This window comes from Mytilus californianus, unplaced genomic scaffold (assembly GCF_021869535.1).
Source record: "Mytilus californianus isolate M0D057914Y unplaced genomic scaffold, xbMytCali1.0.p SCAF_11, whole genome shotgun sequence".
Lineage (NCBI taxonomy): Eukaryota > Metazoa > Mollusca > Bivalvia > Mytilida > Mytilidae > Mytilus > Mytilus californianus.
Window position 1 is genome coordinate 67489619 of NW_026262593.1, and position 24185 is coordinate 67513803.

A 24185-nucleotide genomic window follows, 5' to 3' on the forward strand; every position below is an offset into this window, starting at 1 on the left:
CTGTTCAATACTTAACTTTGGTTGCCCAGTATATTAGTTTTCTTGGGATATATAGGATATACTTGTTTTTAGAGGATTCATGGGCTTCAAAACTCGATCATATCGTGCTTGGTCATGTATTTTTTCTTAGGTTATGTTCGGCCGTTTTCGTTATGTTGTCAATCAATAATTCCTAACCCAGATCTGTGCACTTTATGCAGTACTTAATTTTTGTTGCCCATTCCATTTGCTTTCTTATGTTATTCAGGATGTACCTGTTATTAGGGGATTCTACACTAGTAACCCGAATTTAGCTTGAACGGACAAAAACGTATTAACGCTATTTGAATGAGATTAATCGACATTTGATAAAGATTGACAAAAATTAAAAATTATTTTTAATTCATTTCAATCCATATCAAATTATTTTAATGCCAGTCAAATAGATTCGCTTGCAGTCATTCAATTTAATTTCAGATGGTGGTAAGTTGCGTCAAAATAATAGGCCACGCCCCCGTTAAACTATTTCAAACTGGCATCAATTCGTTTTAAACATTGTTGAGACCCGAGCTTTGTACAGGTAAATCACTCAAGCAAAACAACCTCGATGTATCTATCGTTTATGTGTTTCAAATTTTATCGACTTTAGTTAAATGCGTGTATTCTTAGTAAAGTCACATGCTTCACAATTTAAACAAATGAATGAACAAAACACGTGACATATAAGGAATTTAAATAAAAACATTAAAATATTGATGCACGGTTTAAAAAATGAAAAACTCGTGAATCTGTTGAAAATAAAATAGTTAGATGTATAACATAATTTTAATTTGCCCAAATGCAGTAGATCTTTATCTCACATATTCGTTTCAAAAATTGCTAAGTGCTATGAAAACTCGTGGCATGTAAGTAACGTGTGGTCCCTTGCAATTACTTACGAAACTTTATGTATTCCTGTATATTTACCGTTTCTCTTTTTTCTGTTTTACTATATTGTACTCGTAAATTAAATGTCACGGAAATAAAAGTAACTTCACAGAAATTATTCATTGTGTACATAATTTAAATCGATGTATCTTATATTTTCGGTAAACAACAAATATTCATTAGCTGTAAATTGATATATGGAATAGCATGTAATGAAAAAAATGTTTTGTTAAATAATAAAATTGATGAAGATAATGTTGACATTTGTTGAATTTAATAAACAGTTTAGTCTTGCTCAAAATTGTAAATGAAGTAACAGTTCAATGAACCTTTAAAACTGTGTTAAATTGTTACCGGTCACTGGAGCAAAACAGGCGTAAATTGTGGAAGAGCAGCAAAATCAAACGAAAATATTGAAGCGTGGTTACGATTCTGGAAAGGGATTTTCGTGCTGTCATGCACCGTGACGTACAAAAATTCTTGCAATAAATGAACATGTGTTCTGTATATATGAGATAAATTTTAGTCTGCGATAACGATGGGTAGGTTTAAGTTTAACGATTTGACTGGCTATTAGTCGGCATTCTCTTACGCCTTTTAATGCATTTCAAAAAACTGATATTTACGGTTGGGGCATTTTATATAATTCTACCTTATAAATTAAAATGAAAGTAAATATTGTAAAAAAAACAAGAATGGAAAAGAAACAATTCTGCAATGTTGCTCTCATATAATTTTATTAACTATATTTTAGCGGTAATTTCTAAATAAAAAACTAATATTTCATCTAGGTGCTCTCGTTGAAGTCCGCGTTACATATTGAAATGAATTTCATTGGTCGGAACGTTTGCAAACTTTCAATCCAGGTGTTCTCATCGAAGTCCGCGTTCATGTTTCAATTCGATAGATACACAATATGAAGTCCAATATGGTAAAAAATTTCAATTTTAGACTCTACGATGTCCGAGTTAACAAATAGAATTTAGAAAAATAACACTTTTACGATTCTTCCAACACAAAAAAAGTAACTATCTTTTTCGCTGGTGAAAATTATTACTATTTATATTAGAACAAGCTAGGATTTGTATACTATGCAATTTATTCCTCGAGAAAATAAATAGTATTTATTCACTTAAATCAATAATTGATCAACTTGAACTTTGAAACAGTTACATTAATATATCGTTTCGCACCCTTTAATCTAAGGCAATTAAATCCAAATAACTAAATAAAATTAATTGTATATTTAATTAAATAAACTAAAAGAATTGCTTCGATATACCATAATCTGGGACTATCCTATAGGTATACTAGTCAGGAGACTGTACAGTGGCGGATCCAGTGGTTGTTCCATAGATAAGAACTCCCGTTTGTTTGACGAGAAATGCTTTTTAATTGGGACATATGGTTTTTTTGCTGTAATCAGTGGTTGTCGTTGTTGTATATTATTTTTTTTATAAGTGTCGTACATCAATCAGGCCGTTAGTTTTCTCGTTTGAATTGTTTGAATTTATATTTGTAATTTTGGGAACTTTTATAAATGATTATGCGGTTTGGGTTTTGCTCTTTGTTGAAGGCTGTATGGTGATCTAATTATATAAATGTCTAAGAATATAACTTAAACACGCTAAATAATACATTAAAAAAGTTCTATTAGATTTAAATAGAAATGCGCAATATTTCGCTAAACAAATTAGCTTCATCAGGCGTGTGCATCTCTCAAGGTGAAATCATATATAAAGGCACTTATTTATAACTTATCTTTTTATATATCTGTTATAAAACAGACAAGATTTTACGACCTAATGTAACATATATATACGTCCGCGTTACACATGCCATAGATGTAATGGTATTACGTCTATGCACATTTTAATGTCTCTCAAACGACGAAAGATTATCGTTAATTATGTCGTATACGTATTAAGTGATTGTTTTATGAAAAAGCTTTTTAAGGGGGTGTTTGTTTATGTCAAAAAAACTATGAATATCTACCACCACTGTCGCCAGCTTTAGGTATCGGCTAACACCAGCTGTTCTCTCGAGCTTTGAATAAACAAATTCAAACCAAAACATGTACATAAAATGCATATTTTTTATCACAATCTGTATATACAAACACTAAATTATTATTACATATTTTTATGAATTTGATCAAGGATTTGTATAGTTAACTATACAAATCCTTGATTTGATTAAATCTTTGTCAATCGCGCATGCGCAGCAACATGTATTCTTCCATATTGTGACCTTATTTGACCTAAAAGAAAAAGAAGAAGAAGAAGCCTGAGATCCTGGCTAACTGTACGACGATCTATTATAGTGTGTTTTCGATCTAGGTGTTCTCGTTGAAGTCCGCGTTCAAAATTCAAAGCATTTCATTGGTCGGTAGATTTGCAATCTTTCAATCCAGGTGTTCTCAAAGGGGTCCGCGTTCATGTTTCAATATGATGAACCAGATTGTAAAAGTTTTCTATCCGAGTTAACAAAATAAAATTTGAGCTGTTTTATAAGTATATAATAACTTGGACTTGTATAACAGTCCCAGATAATAGTGCCTCATAAGTCTTTATAAGGCTGGGTGCTGAAATTTTTTCAGCGATTGTAACTTTAATAAAAATAAATTTATCTATTTATCCATATACATTTTTTTGTTAAAATACACTGTTTCTCCTTTTTTTGTCTTTTGGAAAATGTATTTTTCTGTGCTGTATTTAGACCCCTATATCAAGAATGTTGTTTTGCATGAATACGCATGAAAATTGCGGTTTTTATCCAACGTAACCCTAGGTTTGAACGTTGTTTTCAATTTAGACTTTTAAAATATGTAATATGGTTCATCAGTAGTTATATTTATGATAACTTATAATTATCGGTAGATGTGTAAATATTGACACCTGTGTGTATAGATTAGTATGTAAAGATTAATAGGTAAAATCTTCTGATCAGGAAAGAAATTACAAACTAAAATCTGTTTTAAATGAATATGTACAAATAAATGTTGAGTGGCCAGTAGTACCGATATGCATGTCTTCATAATACAATTCTCGCATTACCATTTCTTGCATTTTTTTTATATTTCGAAACTGTCTCTTTTGTGAATTTATTCCACAACAAACTTTTTTCATACACGATTTGTTTTTAGAACTGAAGGTCGTACTTTGTTCTTATGTTGAAAAGAAACCAACAAATGTTTTGTTTTAAAAAACACTGACCCCCAACCCAAATGGATTGGCATTGTCTAGTGTATGATTTTAAATAAAATGCGCCTGTATTTTTATAAGAAATACTTTATAACACAATCTGGGACTTATAAAATTATATGCATCTATTAGTCCAAGCATATGCATACAGTAATATATGACGGTATATTTTTCCTGTTCCAAATACCATGTACATGTACATATATGAGGCTATGAAAGGGTGTATATAAATGGTATTTACAGAAATAAAGAGAATAATGGGATAAACACAATAAACAGAATAAAGAGATGAAATATAAAGAATAGATTAATTGATTGATGGTTGCTTAACGCCCAGTGACAAATATTTCATGCATGTCTAGGACGAATGACGAATAAAATAGGCATAATAATAAAGAATAGAGTGGGATGGTGAATTTTTTAATGTCATAGAACTATAGAAACTATTATCTGACACCCCTCCCATATAACCACCTACACTCGCACTTATACATCTCTAAATCAATATCTAATTTTCGTTTACTGGTGACCCCTAACCCCCACCCCCGGACATCAAGGTTCTAAATCCGCCCCTGCTTCTTGTCATCTGTTTTAACATCTTTTTCATGATATTTTATATGAATATTGCTTAATACAAACACAAATAAGAGTGCTAACTATTCTACAATTCTCTACTTCTCCATTTCTTGTAAAGCTGTATGTTGGTTCGGGGACAGATAAAAATCACTATTTGTTGCTTTATATTTCGGTGTATAAAAATGTTTAATAATAATATATAGTGACATGTGTAATAGGTAATATATAGTGTATATATCCTTGGACTATTATACTAACAGTATGATAGTCCTAGATATATCTCAATGTTATGAACATCACGTGCTATTATACACTTCTATGCTGTCGATTTAAAAATCAAATTACGACAAAACTACATTATGTACTGGCAAAAATATCAGAAATATTATATTGAGGAAATACTACATCCGGCAGTATATTTTTTTTAATTCGTAACACCATCCCATCATGGGCTTAGTGCAGTTTCAAGTGCCGAGTGCACTAAGGCCGCCTAGGTGGTGTTTAGACGTCCCATTAAGCTTATATGTATACTTTATCATGTGTTGATCCCTTAAGCTTGTACACATTTGTGTCTGAGGAAATAAAATAAATTGTGACGTCTTGTCTTTGTCTTGTATATCAACAGTAATTACTTTTAGTTATAGTTTTTCTTTTAATTAGTATGTGGACATTGATATTACAAGGACAAGTTCTTACGACCTTATTTGTGTTTGTGTCCCATAAGTGATCATAAGTAGGCCTAGTTGATCTAATAAAACAAAAAAGGATTAACCGTTTATCATGTTGTTAACTATTTCGATTGGATATAAGTGTTAGTTTTACAACTAGTTTTCGTTAATGATATTCATTAGGGAAATCATTTTATGAAGAAAGAATAAAATAAAAAAAAAGGAATAATTTCCAATGATACAACTCTCCACCACAGACCTAATGACATATAAAGTTAACAACTATGGGTCACCGTACGGACTTTAACAATGAGCAAATTCAGTTATATATATGTTTTTAATGCTTAAAAATATCACAAATATGGTATTGATGTTATAGTAAAATTATGAATAGCCAAAGACAAAATTGTAACATAACATTTTTTTTCGAAATGCACTGTAACTATTGGTATCGACTATTTATCCACATCAAAATTAATATCCAAATTGTAATTCTTAAATTCAATTTGTCGTCAAATACATCATAAACAAAATGACAGTATTTTCACGGTATTTATAAGAATCGATCTTGTCAGGGCATGTATCTATTTTACTTATAAAAATAAATTATATAAAACATTTCGTTTTAATGACTTCCTCTAATTTATTTTTGGAAGATCAAGGAGATTCTATTTGAAAGAAACCTTATCGGCAATGGACAGATGCGCCGCATTGTAGTAGTATTTTTAATGAGGCAAATGTATTAAAGAACTGCCGAAATATAATAAAATAATCAGTTCTCTTTGTGATAATTCTAGTTATAGACCAATATTTAATGATGTATACTAAAATTAGATGAGATTGAATATTAACTTTTTATTAGAACACTGTAATTTATTAAATAGTAAATCTAGATCCAGAAAGCACAACTTAAACCCATGATTAAATACTATTTTCTTTTTTCATTACTTAATTTGTACACTAAAAAACGCTTTTCAAATGCAGAACTAAGAAGACATAAAAATGCATGAATTAATTAAAATATTCTAAGAATCGTTCTCTGACTAATTTAAAGTTTATTAGATTGTTTGTTCTGCATTCGATGAAAATTTTCAATTGATATTGCGTAATTATTGTGCGTACCCCTTTGTATAATCAAAACATGACATGTATGCAAGCCATAATGAAAGTTCCGGACGCGAGTAATTGCCTATTAATCAGCTATAAAAACAATGTCAAATCCGAAGCCATAGTGAGAAATTATTGAGACTTTCTCCTTGACCATAAAAACAAAAATATGTACCACTATCGACATAACACTATGAATAGCTCAAGTATGCAGCCACGTACTTTCTGTAACCTCGGTTGCGTGTGTTGTGCTCGGTTAGTTGCTCATAATCAAACCTGTCCATGTTGGAGACCTCCTGTAACGGTATCAGTTGGCATACAGACAGATGATGGCATCAATTATGGTTACGATTCAGATTCTTACTTCACTAAGGGCACAGCAGCACATACTATGTTACACGTAAGTTTAGTTTAATGCATTAATTGATTCAAGTTGTTTATATTTTAAATAAATAGTATTAATACTATCATAGAATATATTGTATTTATCTGGGGTTTTATTTTAACATGTCATTTTAACAAATCCTACTGAAAATTCATAAACTTCGCTCAAGTTTTTTGTGATAAATAGGGATTTTTTTACATGTATAATAGATGTGTTGTTTACGTAAACGACGACAGCAACACAACGAGAAATTAACTCAATGAACAACATAGTCTTCGTCAAAGGAAAAGTATATTGTCAAGAAAGTATAGTGACTATTTAATATAAACAAAAAAATTTAAAGATACTCTATTAAATGTTTTTATTGTTTTCACTATTTTTCCTATTTTGTCATAAACAATGGTTTAATCTGGTTATATGTAAGAGAACCACATTCAATAAAAAAGTTTTATATCGATAACATTTACATACGTGGGTTGTAGACAAGTAGGATATTTGATTTTAATATAGAAATAAAACTTATATTAACAAATAAGAATAAGAAATTTTATCTTTGCTTAACACTTTTAATGAAAAGTTACCTTATAATATAAAAAGCTTTTGACTTTTCGAAAGTAAAATGAAAGTAATAATCAACTATAGAATTCAATATATTAGAATGTTGTCAATTTTCGTTACCGCACCTACATTGAACGCTTCAAAGGAATAAGTTTAATATCATTTTGTATATACACATTTGGTTTTAATTCGATTATTATAAAAATATTTTGTTTAGTTTACTATCCATCTTGTGATATATTATTTTTTCTGTTTTGCATATTTCGAAACGACAAATTTAGCAATAGAATATACAACATTATCTCAATCATAGGTTTTTACAAGGCTGGTATATATATGGGGGTAATGAAGGGGTTTACAGAATAGAGAATATCGAGTAAAAACTATAAAAAATAGAAAAAAATAGGCAAAATAACAATATGTAAAGTATTAGTGTCCTAAAATAGAAAAGAATTGTTAAAAAAGTGTAAATTTAAAGAAAAAATAGAATTAAAAAATGAACGAATGACACCCGTCCAGACCCTCGTACATATAATTTCTTTATCACCACAGGTAAATAACTTTGCATAAATCCGAGTTTTAGAAATATATATCTTAAACATGTACATCACAACCCAATAGATGAGAAAAAAATAAAAATACCACCTGTGAATATCGGTGATAATAACTTTCGATATAAACACTTGATGTAAAATTGACACTTTTCATTAAGAGTGGTTATTACAAAATATTCAGAAAAAAAATCTAAATTTTCTGAACACGTAGAAATTATTCAAATAGAATTGCGAAATAGGAAGAAGGAAAGAACTTAATATAGAGAATAGATTGTTTGTGGTAAAGCAATTGATTCGAATGGAAGACGAACTCCATTATGTAATTGCAAGTCGTAAACTATGCACATGAAAATATAAAAAAGAATTATGTTATAAACTTTTAAAGAAAACTTTGAATTTAAAAAATATTTGAACTTATTACCTTATTAATTACGATGGAATAACGTTTTGTGGTTTAGAACTGGAAATCATCGGTTAGCTGTAGAAACCGGTAGATGACTTGAAAAATGTTGGACAGGAAATTAAAGATTTTGTAGTAACGCTCGAGAGATAGGTGATGAATTTCTTTATATTCTAAACTGTACACCCCTAACAGAAAGTTGGGAGAACTTTTATTAAACCCTACTATGTAAGCCGAGCAAGTGTTTTCAATTCAGCAGTTTTTTTGTTTAAAACATGTTCGAGTATTGAAAACTTTGTGTAAATCAATTAGAATTTTGAATACAGACAATAAATTACATGTTTAAATCAGTAGTAAATTTTCATGAAAGATGATACAAAGTTATTATCAAAAATATAAGGTCCTCGTGCTTTATAAACCGTAAATATATTTCCAACACTTTCAATGTACATTAAATACTGCAATACCTATCAAAAAAATGTTGTTTTTTTATATTTTGAAAGCATTTTGTGAAGCAGCATAATATAAGATCATGTGCTGACTGTTGTTATTCTATATTCTTTTGAAATAGACATATACAAAAAAAAACTGTGATGACTACTGTTTTTGAGTTCATTTGACATATGCATAAACTAACACTATTTTCTAGTATACATCATTGTAAAGGGGGTAGGTCAAAATCGCCAATGATACTGGATTTTTTTCCTGTGTTAAAACAACCCTTCGGTGGCCTTAGTCATTTTGTACTCGGTTTTTTTTTTAATCTCTGACACATTCTCAATTCTATGTAAAAATTTCAAAAAAAATCCACCATTACGTCAGGATAGAATATTCAGCAGAAAGGACATAAGCCAATTGCCAATACAACTGTATACAATTGACCTTTGCAGAATCGAGATCTATTGAGCATGAATGAGTGAACTTTGTAAAATAACTTCAAGGGAAATGTTGTGTGGTAATACTTCTGCATGCCTAATATCAATGACAATTGTGGTTACCATTCAACTGACCTCACCACGAACTTTTCCAAAAACAATAAAAAAAAAAAAAATGGGGAATGTGTCTATGGGACTCAAATGATGCCCCTGCTTATATATTATATAGAATTGTAAAGGGACTTAAGTGATTAACAATAAAAGATAGGCTACCTAAATTTGTAATTGATCAGAGTTTTGCAGTAATAAGTAGTGTGTATAACATGTATAAGATTTATACTATAAGTTTCATAACATTTGGTAGAGAATGGAAACTAAATTCAGCATTTTTTCCTTCCATAAAGGGGCATAACTCTAGAACAGTAAAAGTGACACCACCAAAAATCCAACTTGATCCGTTTTTTGTGGTAATAAGCATTGTATATAAGCTTCAATACGTTTGATTGAGGCAAACTTAAGTTAGGGAACAGACACGAACAATTCAGCAATTTTTCCTTTTGTAAAGGGTTTTACACTAGAATGGTTAAAGTGACACCACCAAAATTCAAACTTGATCTCTATTGTGTGGTAATAAGCATTGTGTACAAGTTTCATAGTATTTGATTGAGGCAAACTGAAGTAAGAGAGATAATAATTTTTTTTTGCACTTTTCTTCTTTGAAAGGGGCATAACTCTAGAACGGTTTTAGTGACACCACTAAAATTCAAACTTAATCTGTGTTTTGTGGTAATTACCATTATGTATAAGTTGTATAACATTTGGTTTAGGTAAACTAAAGTTTAACTTTCGGACAGACCTATGTACATGGGCAATATTTCATGCATCCAATACGGCAGGATATAATAGTCTATTTCAATAGAATGTGACTCAGAGATGAGACAAATGACAACCATAAGAACATCTATTAAAACAGACCTAATCACAATCTTAAACAAAGCGTTAATGGTGCCAATACCAATACCAAAATACACAGGAAATAGCATATTGATGAGAAACACAAAATTTGTAGCCGATATTGTTTGGATATTATCAAAGCTAAGACTACTGGATGCTTGATGAAGGGATATTAAAGAAGACAATATAGCTGCATAGAACAAATTTATTATATATATATATATATTATATTATAACATTATAACACAGCTTTTATGAAATGCATATCACTTTGAATAAAAACAGTAAAACTGTTATTATCTAGAACATCTATACACATATGAACAATAAAGAGATGAAAGTTACCAAACAACTTGACTTAATTTGAATCATTTATATACAAGCTACTAAATGAAAATATTATGTGGTACTAAATGGAGCAACTGGCAGCCAGACATTTGTTATTTGTATTTTCAATATTTATTTTCTGAAATATTAAACCAGACTGAAAAGAACCCAAAAACCGAATGAGCAGGAAAGTAGTTTTTGGAATAAAAGTATTTATAATATAAATAAAAAGAAGATGTGGTATGATTTCCAATGAGACAACTCTCCACAAGAGACCAAAATGACACAGAAATTAACAACTATAGGTCACCGTACGACCTTCAACGATGAGCAAAGCCCATACCGCATAGTCAGCTATAAAAGGCCCCGGAATGACAATTCAAACGAGAAAACTAACGTCCTTATTTATATAAAAAAATGAACGAAAAACAAATATGTAGCACATTAAAAAACGACAACAACTGAATTACAGGCTCCTGACTTGCAATATAAAATAAAACACATATATATACATACATGTAAAACAAAGCATATCAGAAGAGCAAAATTTCATATACTTAAATACTAATATATACAAAAGTACCACTCTGAGAATTATGAGAGACTATTTAACAAGTTATAATATTTCAATATTTTACATAATTTTAAAACTATATACATAAATATATTTAAGATTTACATTTAATTGAGTCCTTAATTACTTTACTGATTATTTCTATAGAGCATATACAAATAAAACATAATGGCTTATCTGTATTAATTTGATAAAATGTTTTTACTATTACAAATTTTCTTTCTGTAATGAAATAAATCTTTAAATTGTTCATGTCTGTAATCAGTCTTGTATACCCATATTATTTTTTCCACAGGTACTTAATGCTTGCACACCGTCTTATTCTCTTTACTTTATATATTTTGAAAAAATTTCTGTATTATCTATTCCGTAAAGCTCACTAAGACCCTCATACATGATTTGCATTTTTATTACAATTCAATTAAATAATATTAACTGAGTATGAAATTTAATACCATAAGTTGGTGTAACCTATACAAGTTTATACATTTAGTAATATTAGACAAAATATACAAATTCAGTTGTACAGAAACACATACATGGCATACAGATAAATGAGTCAAAAAGATTTTTTTTTATTTTACATGTTTTTAGTCCAAAATTAAAAGGTGATGAATAAAAATAAAAATAAGAAAGTTGACATTTCCAAATGTTTGTCATACTGTAAATAGTATTCAAATTCAAAAAATATTTTTTCCTTTAAACTTTTTTACAAGAGAATAAAATCATTTTTGGATTGAGTGTTAATCTATTTTAGTCAGTTATTTTCTCATAGCCCTAAGTTTAACCATAGGGTGGGTTTGTCAGCCATTATTTAGAAAAATCCTGGTCATGAATAGTTGATAAAATGACAAAGTTTTCCATAAAAAATAATGACAATTAATGGAAAATGAGAAAAGCTCTTTCCAGCATATTGGTCACGCCAGCAAACATAATTGACATAATTTAAAGACGATCTTTTCATATCTAAAACATTGACCATGTACATATAGTCAATGTACCTTGTATCATTATTTGTCTAAGTCAATGCATGATTGGAGTATACCACCATTGTGGACCTAAATGTTAAGATTTCTGTTTGCACATTGTTGTTTTACCTCCTTTGATGTTAATTTACATGACCAAGCTAAAAACAAGATAAGTGACAGATAACCAATCTCTAGATTATGGTCATGATGATGGACATATAATTATAAACAGACCAAATTGTATCTGCTGAGTCTAGAAATCAATTACTTGCAATGATTTAACAAAAATATCTAAATTTGATTCTTTTCTCATTTCTCAAGTCTACAAAACATTACAACATTAATTTCACATCAACACCAATGAAAACCAATCTATCATTGTCTCTTCCTATAACTTGTGGTTCACTGATATCATCTAGGAGGAAGGGCTTACAACAACTCACTCGTTCTGAAACGTTCCAAAACCCATCTGTATATGCAACATCACTGAACAAATCAAGAAGTACCCAAGTGTACATTTTACCACGCCAATCATGTTCGAAAATCAATTTCACACGACCAAAGACCATATCATCTTCTTCCCTCACACAGGGATGGTGGTCTTTTAAATTCCTGACAAGGTAAACATGTGATGGTGACTGTTTATTGCTGGAAACTCGACTGGTTTTTCCATTTACTTTTTTCTCTACACTCTTCAAAACTAACCCTTGTTTGTTCATTCTTGAAGTTAATGCAAAGTCATAAACCTCAGACATATCATCTAGAATCTTTTCCTCTAATAATTTTGGGGTCTTCTTCGTGGTTTCCTTTTTGGGCTCATTCAAATTGCAAATATCTTCAAATTTACCAAGTGTTAAATCATCCGTATCAATAATGTCTGACATGAGCATAAATACACACCAGTCATATATCTGAAAATTAAAAAAAAATATTCAATTAACATCTGGTAATTAAGTTTCAACAACTGATATACAATGTAATACATTAGAAAATTAGTGTTCGAATGTGATTTAAAATACAAAACAGTCTCTTTACACTTTTCAATGTTTACATGTTTTTAAAATGTAGTATACATTTAACAGTTTTAATAGGTTTACCATTTTCAGTAAAATTTTGGATTAGTTAATATAAAAAGTATTTTCAAATTCATTTTTTAATTTAACATAAAAACAGCTTATCTTTTTGATTCGTATACTTATTGAGATGATTTTAACTTTACCTTTTCTGGCATATTAAGAATACAAAATTTGAGTTGACAAGATATATATATATATTGTGTCTACAACTATGTATATAGGTGTAATACCACCAAATCATAGTACGTCACATCCGGTTGCATACGAAAATAGGTCGAAAAAAAATATTCCCTTGAATTTGACAGTTGTAGGTAATTGATCCTACATTTCATTGCAGTAAAACATTTCTGAGTCATAAACATATATCTTGGGTATTTCAAAGCACCATTATTTCTTTATTTGGGGTTTCTATAGAATATTTTGGAAACTTGAGGTTACATGGTTACTAAAGCTTGTACACAGGTTAAAAAAGGGGGAAAATTTGATTGGTTAACTTCCAGTGATGGTTATTTTCTTATATGCAATGAAATGTTATGTGAAATTTTTTCTATAGTACTGGACAGGATAAAACTTTACTCATGCCAAGTATTTCTTTATTTGAAACAAAGATAAATTCTGCACAATTTTTTGAAAAGTGCAAATTTAACAAAGACTAATAGGGGAAAATCAATGGTGGTATTACACCTAATATGGGAAGCTGTACATGCACCTTTGACCTTGTGAGTACTCTCATGTGTTAAAATTTCTTGCTATTTAAGTGAAATATTACAAATAATGAAATATTCTGAGTGGATTGAGTCTCCAAAATACATTTTATGAGAAAATTTCCTTGAAATAGGACTTTACCATGAATATTAGTTGACAGAACAAGCCATACTTAGAGTCTTGGGGAGCTTTTTCTCCTTATTTCTTATATTCTGCTATACTAGAAAATTTTTCCTAAGAAATACTTTAATAAATATATAGTTTTAAGTAAATGAAATTATTTTTAAAGCAGTAACAACAAATTATTCACCAAAAGAGAAGTTTTTTATGTCCCTCTCTGGAACGCGGCGTAAATTTAAGTTTTACGAAAGGACTTATTGAAACCTCCTTGGAGACAGTAAACTTTTATACGGATAGTTCAAGCAGCTTGAATACTTCAATTAATCATTTATAATAACATTTCTATCATAAATGAGTGAAAGTTACCCCAAAATTTTTATTTATTGGCCTAAAAAGTAGAAATTTTGAGGAAATGAGAGGTATAAATGGACCAAAAGAGACTTTATAAGGAAGAATAAGAGGTCCATTAGTAGTATTTATCATCCTAAAGTCATCTTTTGTATCATATTCAACTGTTTGTAGGCAGATGAGATAAATATTTGATCATTTATTAGTCCACACTATATTCTATCATGATGCGGCTTGGTTTGAATTTTTCGAAGAAATTTTGCTCGAATCGCTGTAGATGTCATCTTACATTATACTAGATTTTTCTCAAACTATTGAACTGATTATGACAAAACTTGACAGGAATGCTTGAAATAACCAGTATTACAAAGGAAAAAAGTCACATTCAGTTTATTCAACAAAAAAGTCTTCTTTAGGTGTAATACCACCAAATCATAGTACGTCACATCCGGTTGCATACGAAAATAGGTCGAAAAAAAATATTCCCTTGAATTTGACAGTTGTAGGTAATTGATCCTACATTTCATTGCAGTAAAACATTTCTGAGTCATAAACATATATCTTGGGTATTTCAAAGCACCATTATTTCTTTATTTGGGGTTTCTATAGAATATTTTGGAAACTTGAGGTTACATGGTTACTAAAGCTTGTACACAGGTTAAAAAAGGGGGAAAATTTGATTGGTTAACTTCCAGTGATGGTTATTTTCTTATATGCAATGAAATGTTATGTGAAATTTTTTCTATAGTACTGGACAGGATAAAACTTTACTCATGCCAAGTATTTCTTTATTTGAAACAAAGATAAATTCTGCACAATTTTTTGAAAAGTGCAAATTTAACAAAGACTAATAGGGGAAAATCAATGGTGGTATTACACCTATACACTCAAATATATATAAAAAAAATAATTGAAAAAAATATATCAATATTACATACCAGGATTAAAATTTTATAATTACTTGAGACGCACGTTTCGTCTACAAAAGACTCATCAGTGAAGCTCGAATCAAACAATGTTTAAAAGGCCAAATAGAGTATGTAAGTAAGTTGAAGAGCATTGAGGACCAAAAATTCCTAAAAGTTTTTTACCACAGTTCTTTAAATAGTTTTTTTTTCCATTGTATATCTTAAAGACAGACAAAAAATTACTATTCATGAGAACAGAAATAAAATTTCAATAAAAATTATTTGTAGAATAAAAAATCCTGTATATTGTCATGATTGAGTACTTACTGCATATGTTTCCATGACGGTAGATTCAATTCTGTGTTTGTTGAGTACTTGTCTTGTAATCCAACAGTTAACCCTCTCATAAGGAAAAAGCCATCTCCCATATAATGGTCCATATCTAGGAAATCCCTCCGGAATATGATGTAGAAGATGCATGGTTATTGTCTATTATAAAAAAATATAAAGGAATATTGAATAAACAATTATTATATATTTGCAGGAATAAATATATGAATCATAATCAATATCCTTTTAAATAAAGCAACATACATTGTACTATAAAGAATAATGGTACACTTGTACTTGTAGATTTAAGTTAATCTTTTCTCTTACCCAAGGTATTGTTAACACAAGTTCATGTTGCATTTTGTACGAACTGTTGAAAATGATAAAACTTATAAAATCCCTGAATCCAAATTTCAGAAATCCTTGTAATGTAGTTCTTGAGAAAAATGTGACGAAAATTTAACTTGAATGTCATGCAAGTATTCAGTAAATATAAAATATGATCAGTAATGAATCTGAATACACATCACACAGTATAGCTTAGCTGACTTGTATAAACTTTGAAACCAAATTTCAGAAATCCTTGTAATGAAATTCCTAAGAAAGATGTGACAGAAATATAAATGGGACGACAGATTGACTGATGTATGGACAGAAAGAGGTAAAACAGTATACCCCCACTTATTTTAAAGCGGGGGTATAATACATGGAGAATGTGTCCATGGGTCAGATATGATGTCCCTGCTTGCATATATATCGTATTAAGTTATAAGGGGACATAACTGAAGAAAGGTAATAGTGACCCTACCTGAATTTGTCCTTGAATCAAATTTTATGGTAATAAGTATTGTAATAAGATTCATATGTTTGGTTGAGGCAAACCATAGTTAGGGAACGATTACTAAAATTCTGCAATTTTTTAACTTGCAAAGGGGCATAACTCTGGAACAATTGAATTAACGCCACCAAAATTCAAACTTGACCCGTGTTTTGTGGAAATATGCATTGTGCATGAGTTATATAATAAAATTGAGAATGGTCAAAAGCAAATTCTTATTTCTTTTTTTTTATGTATCATGTATATAGCAGGACAAATCAAACTTACTTGTAAGGATAAAGGGAAATCTCTTTCAATCAAAGCAAGAGCTTCGTGGGTTTCTTCCTGTAACTGTTCTAAATCAGCAACTTTGTATTCTTCTTTTGTAAGCTTTTTCAATACTTCAAACAACTTCAGCAATGTACGCTCTTATTCTGGTCCTAACAAACCATGCAAACACCAAGCAGCAGCATTGCTCGTGACAAACTGAAAGAAATACATTTAATGAATGGCTATTATTTATTTTGAATTTATTGAACCATAAAATCAATTTTTGACTCTTCACATTGAATAATCCGCGATGTAATTATAAATTTCTATCAAAAATAAGGCTCAAAGAATTTTTTATATTATTTATATTAACAATAACAACGTACAAAAATGTTGGCGTATGAATACACAATGTCAGAGTGGGCGTGTCCCCATAAAAATGGACAACATTGAAAATAAAACTAATACTTTTAACCAATCAGAAGACAGTAAATACACCAAATTTATTTATTATAATATAAATGACTATATATGAAAGATGACATGTGGATTCTTTGTTGAAATGATGGATTAAGAGATTGACATAATTTCTGCAACTTTTGTAGAATACAATATATTTACAACTATCTCACGGAGTCAAGTTCTAGAGTACCAGTATGATCATGATGATATATATATTTGTCTCATTGACTCTCATTAAACCATCTTTAAAATTTTTTAAATGTATTCATAGTCAAGTAAATTTCAATACTAAATTTAAAAATGGTGAAACAGTTAGTGTGTGTAAACCATATAAAAACAAATTTCTCAGGCCAAATAAAAATATATGTGTAATTCCAGTTACCATGCATACAATGTACCTTTCCTATTTTTTAAGTCTTCATAATGATAATAGCCTCCCTTAAGATTATTATTTTAATTTTTCATTAACAGTCAGGGGACTTACTGAAATAAGTGTTTTATAAATCACTAACATGACTTAGAAAAGTCATGTTAGTAGCAAATTCAAAGTTAAGTGACAAATTGTGATTTTGTAGTTTTACCAAAATTTTAAACACATAGGTTTAGGTAGTATCTTTTCATAAATAAAATAGAAGCTTTTGCTTCTGTAAAGAAGCTAGTAATCATTCCAGCTGTAAATTCTATTTAGTTAATAAAAAGCTATAAAAAAGGCTTACCATAATCGTAATTTATGTAACTGGAACCACACATTCTATTTTATTTAAACATACCTGAAGCTTCCCATGCATAGTTCTGAGTGTCCATGGCTTCGAGAAATGTTTGTCTGGGTGGTAGTCATAACCTGGTGGGTATTGCAAACTTTTGGCTCTCTTATCTGCAACTGCTAGAGCTGTACGATCTAACCTCCAAGGAGCAGGTGGTAATACACATTGTACAACATCATTACTCTTTTTCTTTTTCTGCTGCACATTTATCTGAGTAACTGATTTCCTTTTCTGACCCACTACTTCATTGCTGGAATCGTCTGTTAACTCTTCTGTCACATCTGTATTTTCTTTCACCTAAGTGTCTTTAAAACGATCGAACTCTTGTTCACATAGCCTTACTTTCTTTGAATCATCTTTTCCAGTAACAGTGTCCAAAACATTACCAATAACATCAGCAATTGTGTGCATTCCATCTGGTTGCATCTGTTCTGATCTCTTATGATATGGTAGTTTCATGAAGCTGTATGTACCTTTCAAACCAGTTCTTTTTTGCATATTGTTTTTCTGATTTTTGTTTGGTAGATCATCATATTGCTTCCTTAGGTCATACTCTTCTTCGTTGGTATACATGTGCTGAGTAGTTGAAGATTCTTCCCTCTTTGATGCATAGTTTGTGGTATCTGATCGTAGATGATGGTTGGTAGGTAAAAATGATCTGTTGTTTAAGTGGACGACTTTGTGCAGGTTTTTACAGTATTCCCCAGTTTCTCTACAGTATGGGCATCCTCTTAATGCTGCCTGACTTGACACATGTAACAGCTTGCCAAATGCTGGTATATCACACTGATATTGTAATAGTGCCACTTTAACTTTGCAGGGTGCTCCTTTGTAGGTGTTAAAAAGTTTAGATTCGGATAATGTCAATAGTTCATCCACAATTAATTCTAAATAAGGATCAAGATGTTTTGGTTCTTCTGTTTTGGTTCCTGGAATAATACCAACAAGCATCATTGGGCCAAGAATTTGTCTAACATTTACAGGCAAATTTAACCATGTCAAAATAAGTGGCCACATGGACTTTTGGGTAGCCATACTTTTATTCGGGTTAAGTCCATCTGTAAATAAAGCTAATGGAACGGTTAACGATTCTTCCATGTTTTCAAAGACGCCCCCTTCTTCATACCAAGATTGATATATGGATCCATCTGTAAAATCCCCTAGTTTTCCATTTGCAACCTCCTGTTTGGAATACAGAAGTTTACAGACATTGTCTGTGCCATACCATCTTGCTAGTCTAGGACCTAAGGGTATATAGGTAAACGTCTTTCTTGGATTCTGGGAGTTGGTCAAGTACCTATCCTCATCACAAACAGCACACTTTATATCATCTGAATGTTGAAGTCTAAATATCTGACAGTCATTGACACAACAATGATAGGTTGTTGTTGGTATCAAAAGGTGTTTCACCATGTCATGTGCTTCTTTGTAACTTTTAGGTAGCTTGTTTGGTTGAGGAAGTACTTTTTTTTCATTTGACAAACACATGCTCACTGCAGACTTTGACATTCCATTGTTCGAGCAAAAAGTCACAAAATGGCGCAACACTGATTGTAGGATTGTGGTTTTACTTCCATCATACAATGGTTCATTAAGTCTAGGTTCTTTATATGGTCTGGTAGTGAAGTTTATTGTGGGCTTCTCGTTTTTCCATGCAGTGTTCATAACGTTTATCATTTTTGCCTGGTGTCTTCTATTAGCCCTATCACAATTGAGACCACCTGAAAAAAAAATATGAATAAACAAATATCCTTAACTCTGCAATGGCATATGATATGTGTTATTGAAAAAATATGAATTACAAAATGTACATTGTACCATGGAAGTATTATAAACAGGCATATTTTATAAAAACAAGTCAACAGTTAAATTAATATTGATAAACATATTTGTTTACTTTTTCAGAGAAGTATTCGAGAGGTTGCCAGCTGTTCAACAAACATTGGAGTCAACCTGATTCAAGATATGTTTCCAGAATTAAAAAAGACTCCAAGATCAACAAAGAAACTAGCAACTGCCATATCCACCAGAAGAAGAAACAAAAGGCAGTACTTGCAACTGAAGTAGACATAAAAATAACAAATATAAATCAATTGCTTTAAAGAGCAATTGTAAACGGTCTTTCCCCCACCTGAAACATGAAACATGATTGACTGATATATGTGTATGTTTGTTTTGTTTGTTTGTTTGTTTGTTTGTTTGTTTGTTTCTTCTTTCTTTTTTTCTTTCTTTAAAGGGTCCATATTAGTGTGTTGGTTAAGTTTCTATATTTAGTTTGGAAAGTTTTTATTCTATTTCAGGGTCCGCGCGCGTCTTTGTCTCGCGCCAGGTTTTGGCGTCACGTGACGAGGCTTTATATTAGCGAAAACTTAGTATTTTTATTTCTTTTTAGGTGGGAACGTTGGACAGACAACATGTATAGCGACGGAATACACACAATGTATTTCTTTTGTCATTGTAGGTAATTGACATTTCGATCACAGTTCACGAGCAGTGCATGCTTTGGATTTAATTGATCCTGTGTAACTTTAAAACACGTTTATCGATTGTTTTCATACAATGTACATTTTTCAGCAGCAGTTTGTAACACAGATTTGTATTTCAATCTAGGAGCGGACATTTTATTGTAGGATTTCACTGAGATTTACGGAACTAGCAAGCGAATTTTACGGCATTGCAATTTCTTTTCTCTAGGAAAATTCTTAAGAGATATCTGCACCACGTTCTTTTATGAAGATGTAATACGTGTATACCCTGCTGACTGCAGTTTTTAAGGTCAATTGGACATGTAGTTTCCCAGAACATCTGATAACAAGCATGTGGATTTTTTTTTCTTCAGAAGAGATGTAAATACAATATTACACACATGAGACGGAAACATGCATACAATGAATGATTGATTGGTTGGTTGGTTGGTTGGTTGGTTGGTTTGTTTGTTTATTTATTGGTTGGTTGGTTGGTTGATTGATTGATTAGTTGAATAATTAAACACGTGGGATAGGGTCTCTTGAAACAAGCGAAAAAGAAACAAAGGAGATCTTGGACCCCGTGTTAAACACATAAGACGGAAACATGCATACAATGAATGATTGATTGGTTGATTGGTTGGTTGATTGGTTTGTTGGTTTATTGATTGGTTGGTTGGTTGGTTAATAAATTTAACATGTGGGATATGGTGGTCTCTTGAAACAAGCGAAAAAAAAACAAAAAACAAATGAGATCTTGGACCCCATATTAAACACATGAGACGGAACCATGTATGCATGCAATGATTGATTGAATGGTTGGTTGGTTGGTTGGTTGATTGATTGATTGATTGATTGATTGATTGATTGATTGATTGATTGATTGATTGATTGATCAATTAATTAAACACGTGGGATATGGTCTCTTTAAACAATCGAAATAGAAACAAATAAGATCTTGGTCCCAATATTAAACACACGAGACAGAAACATGCATGCATGCAATGATTGACTGACTGACTGACTGACTGATTGATTGGTTGGTTGGTTGGTTGGTTGGTTGGTTGGTTAACACAGAGACCGGATCCACTTTGATCACGCAAAGACGGAATAGAAAGCCTAAATACTATATCTAAACACATGGGATTTATCTTTTGAGAGATCACTTAACAAGTAGTAAGGTTAAAGGTCAATGTCAACCTACAAAAGCACTAAACCACACATAAAACTCTTTAAATAGTGCCAAAAACACATAATTTGCCTTTTTTACATGACCTTGACCATTGACCTTGACCTATATTTTCAAGTTATGGTCCAATGATCTCAAATCAAAATACCATAGGTCTTTACAACTTGCGGTTCATGAGATTCATATGCATATTGAAAAGTAAAATATTCAAGGGGTAATAACTCCTATAAGAAGTCACTGGATCGCTTCGGTTGAAATTATTTAAAGTTGCGACATGTGACAAGGAACATTTTAAAAAAAACCATTTGCCGCTAACTCTTATAGTTTATGAAGAGTAGCGATAACAATGGTTTTTGTAATTGGGGAGATAACTCCTATAAGGTAAATAGTACACTTTGGTGCCCCTAATACAAGATAGATTTTATTAACCCGATACTTAATACCAAAGATCATTTGGATCTGTCGCGTACTTTTTTTGACTTTTGACTTTGAAATCGGACGAGGAAAAAGAACAATAATAATAATAAACAAACGAAATACAGTAAGGTCTTTCCATTAAGAAAGGAAAGACCTTAAAAATTACCTTCCAAACTTGTTTTTTGACCTCAATCAACTCACTGCTTTAAGCAATTTTGTTAAAACTATTTAATATTTAAGTATTTAGTACATTATTGTTTATAGTAAAAAAAAATCAAAAGTGACAAGATTCCAACTCAGCCAATTTCACAGATTTTATCAGTAAGGGGATTCACTCAAACAAGTATCTTTTAAAATACCTATACATGTACCAGTAATGTTGCAAACAAGGCTTTTTTTAAATATTACTTATATAATTTTATATCAGTAACTTTTCTAAATATTATTTTTATAGGTGTCCAACTGTACAGGTTTTACTAGCTTTAACAAATTGTCAAGTTATCTGGTTATTTTTCCCATTGGCATCTGCAGCTATTCATTTTTTCTATTGGTCAATATTAATTTTATGAACTTCTATATTTTCAGAGACAAAGCAGGCAGTCAAGGCAAAACTGTTAAAAGACTACTGAAAGACCGCAAGGATCAAAAGTAAGTACTATCCACTGTTTCTGTGTACATGGGTCTTGCAACCGAGAACTTTAGATAAAGTTAAAACTTGTAATTGTAGGGACTTGGATGAAGTAAACTCCTTGAAGCCCTTGATTCAAAATTTAAAAAAAAATTAAGAATATTTTAATTTTTTTGAAAATAGTTAACTTACTTTATAAAAATTTTAAATTTTAAGTTAGATTGAGAATTTAATTTAGTGTCCAGCTGAAACTAACATGATTTTACCACTTAAGTGCAATACTGATTTCCCTTTAAATCAAATAAACTATTTTCTGTAAAATACCTTGTGTATTAATTAAGCAATACGGGTAATAATGACGAATAGGCTTTGTTTTTATGATCAGAGTACTGTATATCACAGGTAGTACTGTTACTAATTTGGACAATTTTGTAAACATGGTCAACATGGTCAAGTTTTACATTTTTTAAGCAAATCTATATTAGCATACTATTACTAAAACTGTGTAATACTGACTCAATAAACATGACAGTTAGTCCAGTAACTTAACCAGAGAAAACCAAAAAGTTGGTTAAATTGAATAGACCTAAATAACAACATTAAGTTTTGCAATAGTTTATTCTTAATTCTACATTCATAAGACAAAAGAAGAAACACAATGCAGCAGTTTTCTCTGTATTCATAATTCTCTTTTTTCCAGATTACAACTTAATGTACCTATTGGTTCACCACCAAGTATTGAAACTACAGAAGACTTGGTGTCTTTGTCCCCAAGGCCAGAATCTCCATATCCAAATGAGCAAGATTCTTTTGAAGAGACCACCACAGTAGAAGAGACCCTAAACATCACAACTATAGAGGAGAGCTTCAACGCATCACCAATTAGCTCACCAACTAGTGTCATTCCTTTAGCACATTTAGCATCTACTAATCAAGACCTTACTACTGAAGACTGGGACACATCAGATGAAGAAATGGACAAAAGGCTGATAGACTTTGTTAGGCATTAAATAAGTCCACTAAAATCTGTATCATATAATGTATACATGTATATACTTTGTACATATATAACATATAAATATTTATAAGCCTAGGTACTTAATATATTATGAATTGTTGGAATTAAAATTGAATTATTTATTAAACATTTACATGTTTTATTCGACCGGGGTACATATATGTACATGTATTTTTTTTATTTGCTGGTATAATATCACGTTCACCTGTTAGACATTCAGATTGTTATAACTTATATAAGTTCAAATGTTTTATTTCTTCTTTTCATGAAATTTTATACACCATAATATGTGAAAATTGTATGCACTTTTGTGAGGTTAATGTTTTATCTAAAAGTTAGTAAATTTGCAATAGGTCTTACTTAGTTAATAGTCAGAGCTGATAAATGGTTGTTTTTCATTAACAATAGTGAAATATGTGCATGCATGGACACTTATTTTTATTATAAACATGATAAATAAATATTTAAATGATAATGAGTTGTTATTATTGCATCTTTCTTATAACCTTTTACTTACAAACAAGTTGTACTAGGAGAACAAGGACATGTGTTTTTTCAGTTTATGCAGATAACGTTATAAAATCTGATGCATGTCTATTTAATCCATTAAGAG

At 30.6% G+C, this 24185-nt stretch overlaps 3 protein-coding genes across 3 annotated transcripts; 1 reads left to right on the top strand and 2 right to left on the bottom strand.

The window, feature by feature from the left end:
- Positions 1 to 11661: 11661 nt before the first annotated feature.
- Positions 11662 to 17895, bottom strand: LOC127719284 (uncharacterized). The gene is made up of 4 exons (XM_052225300.1): positions 17862 to 17895; positions 16648 to 16787; positions 15540 to 15701; positions 11662 to 12966 (listed from the first exon to the last, which is right to left on the bottom strand). The coding sequence occupies exons 1-4, from the start codon at positions 17893 to 17895 to the stop codon at positions 12388 to 12390; spliced, it is 915 nt and encodes a 304-aa protein (XP_052081260.1). The 3' UTR covers positions 11662 to 12387.
- LOC127720568 (uncharacterized) lies at positions 16792 to 19571 on the bottom strand. The gene is made up of 2 exons (XM_052227180.1): positions 17862 to 19571; positions 16792 to 16845 (listed from the first exon to the last, which is right to left on the bottom strand). Exon 1 carries the CDS (start codon positions 19530 to 19532, stop codon positions 18153 to 18155), a length of 1380 nt encoding a protein of 459 aa, XP_052083140.1. The 5' UTR covers positions 19533 to 19571; the 3' UTR covers positions 16792 to 16845; positions 17862 to 18152.
- A 139-nt stretch (positions 19572 to 19710) lies between these two features.
- Positions 19711 to 23721, top strand: LOC127720570 (uncharacterized). The gene is made up of 3 exons (XM_052227184.1): positions 19711 to 19918; positions 22512 to 22574; positions 23255 to 23721. The coding sequence occupies exons 1-3, from the start codon at positions 19821 to 19823 to the stop codon at positions 23562 to 23564; spliced, it is 471 nt and encodes a 156-aa protein (XP_052083144.1). The 5' UTR covers positions 19711 to 19820; the 3' UTR covers positions 23565 to 23721.
- Positions 23722 to 24185: the final 464 nt, after the last annotated feature.

Excerpts from the sequence above, each read along its gene's own strand:
- LOC127719284 (XM_052225300.1), bottom strand. The coding sequence starts at position 17,895 with ATGGACACTCAGAACTATGCATGGGAAGCTTCAG. Across the intron at positions 16,788-17,861 it reads CTATGCATGGGAAGCTTCAG|AGCGTACATTGCTGAAGTTG; the intron begins GTATGTTTAAAT and ends GACCAGAATAAG. Across the intron at positions 12,967-15,539 it reads CCGTCATGGAAACATATGCA|ATATATGACTGGTGTGTATT; the intron begins GTAAGTACTCAA and ends TTTAATTTTCAG.
- LOC127720568 (XM_052227180.1), bottom strand. The coding sequence starts at position 19,532 with ATGATAAACGTTATGAACACTGCATGGAAAAACGAGAAGCCCACAATA.
- LOC127720570 (XM_052227184.1), top strand. The coding sequence starts at position 19,821 with ATGTTTCCAGAATTAAAAAAGACTCCAAGATCAACAAAGAAACTAGCA. Across the intron at positions 19,919-22,511 it reads AGGCAGTACTTGCAACTGAA|AGACAAAGCAGGCAGTCAAG; the intron begins GTAGACATAAAA and ends CTATATTTTCAG. Across the intron at positions 22,575-23,254 it reads AAAGACCGCAAGGATCAAAA|ATTACAACTTAATGTACCTA; the intron begins GTAAGTACTATC and ends TCTTTTTTCCAG.